The 2158-nt window shown below is 35.0% G+C and overlaps 1 protein-coding gene across 1 annotated transcript; it reads right to left on the bottom strand.

Moving 5' to 3' along the window:
• Nucleotides 1-581: 581 nt before the first annotated feature.
• On the bottom strand, nucleotides 582-1016 carry LOC107125057 (single-stranded DNA-binding protein-like). The gene has a single exon (XM_015428529.1). The coding sequence runs from the start codon at nucleotides 1014-1016 to the stop codon at nucleotides 582-584; it is 435 nt and encodes a 144-aa protein (XP_015284015.1).
• Between the last annotated feature and the right edge of the window lie 1142 nt (nucleotides 1017-2158).

Raw genomic sequence — 2158 nt, 5'->3', positions numbered from 1 at the left:
TTAACATTGTTTATAATGTTGGCAACCCCTTGCCAAAATAATGGTATCATTTTAGGATTCTTTCTAGAATAAGGTCTTAGAACTTGCTACTCATGTTTAAAAGGTCTTCAATTTTTGAGGACCTTTCTTTTTATTCAAAAAAGAAACATATGATGTGACCTTTTGAAAATAGGTGTCAAAACCTTGAATCGTCTTAGTATAGACGGTTGTTCTAAGAGCCCATATGGTCATAAATATATTGATATATCTAGATATTAGATCTAATTATGCAAGGATTGATCCAAAATAGCCATATCTATGGCCATCTAAAATAGTATTTTTATAAAAACTCAGAGTGATTCTGTATAAATGTTTTACACTTCTCATGGGTGTCTGGAAGAGATCTAAAAAAGAATTCAAGCTCTAAAATTTTTTGACCAATGATGTGTATCTCAGAAAGAGAAGATGGTAGACGTAGGAGCATTAACTTTTGAGAAATTTTAATCTGATGCAATAGATTATTTTCTTTATCCAAGACAACTCCCCTTTCCTATAGAGGTATTCGATGATGATTTTATCGATTTCTTTATCCGGATAAAATATCAAAACGGTACTTCGCTTGCGTCAAATTTAGGGTTATAAGCATCTTCAAGGGCTTTATCTACTGCCGCCTCAAGGGATGTCGTATACCGATAGTCATTTCGTTTCTCTTTATCTTTATCTAAGAACAAAATGCGTTTAATAATTATTTGTGTTGACTGAAACGTTTCCCCTGTATCTTTCGTCCATTTTGTAGTCCTCAATGACCCTTCAACTAAGACTAACTTACCAGTTGTGATATAATCACTACATATTGTTGCTGTTTTCTTATATGCAGAGCACTTATGCCATTCCGTAACAGATTCTTTTTCACCTTCCCTGTTAATGTAACTTGTTGTAGTTGCTACTTTAAAATTACATACAGGGTCACCAGATGCTGTATATTTTAATTCTGGAGCATTCCCCACATACCCCACAATTGTAACATGATTTAGCATAGTTACTCACTTAATTCTTTTTTAAGAATGGATATCATATCCCTCTTCCGCTGTATAGAGTCCATCGGCAAGTGTTGGTACATATGAATTTACGAACCATGCAAGTGCACGGTGTTGGAGCATCAAGGCGGGGATAGACTTCCATAAACTCCTATCTTTATCTAACCACCCTGCGTCTTTAGCCATTTGGAGTGTTATGGTAGGACCTACGACTTCCTCATTTCTCTTAGAGTCAGTAGCTTTAACGTAACAGCCATAACTTAAAGCACTATTTATACTAGCAGCCCCTTTAAATGTTTCCTCATTTATGTAAACAATCTTAATATTTTTGTATTTTTTAGACCTATAGAGGAGTTCGGTGACCAATCTAGCCCCAGGGAAGAGATTTCCTTTGATAAATTTGATTGAATTGAAGACAAAAAGTGGGTCTAATTCCTTTTTATAGGCAAAGAGGAGTACTATATAGCAATTTGCTCTATTTTTTTTACATTCATCGGGTACAACGGTCGTTTTTGACCATATTTCTGCCTCTTTCCATACAAAATTCTGAAATTCTTTCTTTCTTTGAAGCTGTACTATAAAATCATCATTGAAAGTAATAGTACTTGCTAGATTTACATCAAACGGGGGGATATCAATTCCCTCTTTAGATTTAAGGACTATCTCTGCATTCACTGGTTTTAATTGAGAGTCTTCCTTAATTTCATCAATAGTCACTTCCATCAGATTCTCCATTTGCATTTATGAAAGATAGGGCAAAATTTCTTTAAACATAGCATACTACGAGGATTCCCATGAAATAACCCTTGGTTAATATAATGAGCTGCATAGTGTAAAAGGCCCTTTTCACCATGTTCTCCAAGGACAAGCTCTTTTGCACCATGGATATACCCTATCCCAGCTCTTTGAGCATCAGATGTTTTAGCTGCATTAAGGCCAGCAATAACAGCTGGAACATCAATCTTAATCTTAAAAGATAACTCTACAGCAAGCTCATAGACACCAATTTGGGGTGAGAATTTAGACGTGTATATGTGACCATTTTTATTAACGATATTCTTACCCGTTTTAATGTCTAAAATCCCATACCCCTCATCAGTTTTAAATACTCTATCCGGTGTCCCAGTAAATCCTATATTAAG

Source organism: Gekko japonicus, unplaced genomic scaffold (genome assembly GCF_001447785.1).
Source record: "Gekko japonicus isolate JY-2015 unplaced genomic scaffold, Gekko_japonicus_V1.1 scaffold6166, whole genome shotgun sequence".
NCBI classification, from domain to species: Eukaryota; Metazoa; Chordata; class Lepidosauria; order Squamata; family Gekkonidae; genus Gekko; species Gekko japonicus.
The sequence above is the reverse complement of the archived record's forward strand: the minus strand, read 5'-3'. Positions and strand labels throughout refer to the sequence as shown.

What these genes read in the sequence shown, in the direction of transcription:
- LOC107125057 (XM_015428529.1), bottom strand. Translation starts at nt 1,016, where the DNA reads ATGCTAAATCATGTTACAATTGTGGGGTATGTGGGGAATGCTCCAGAA.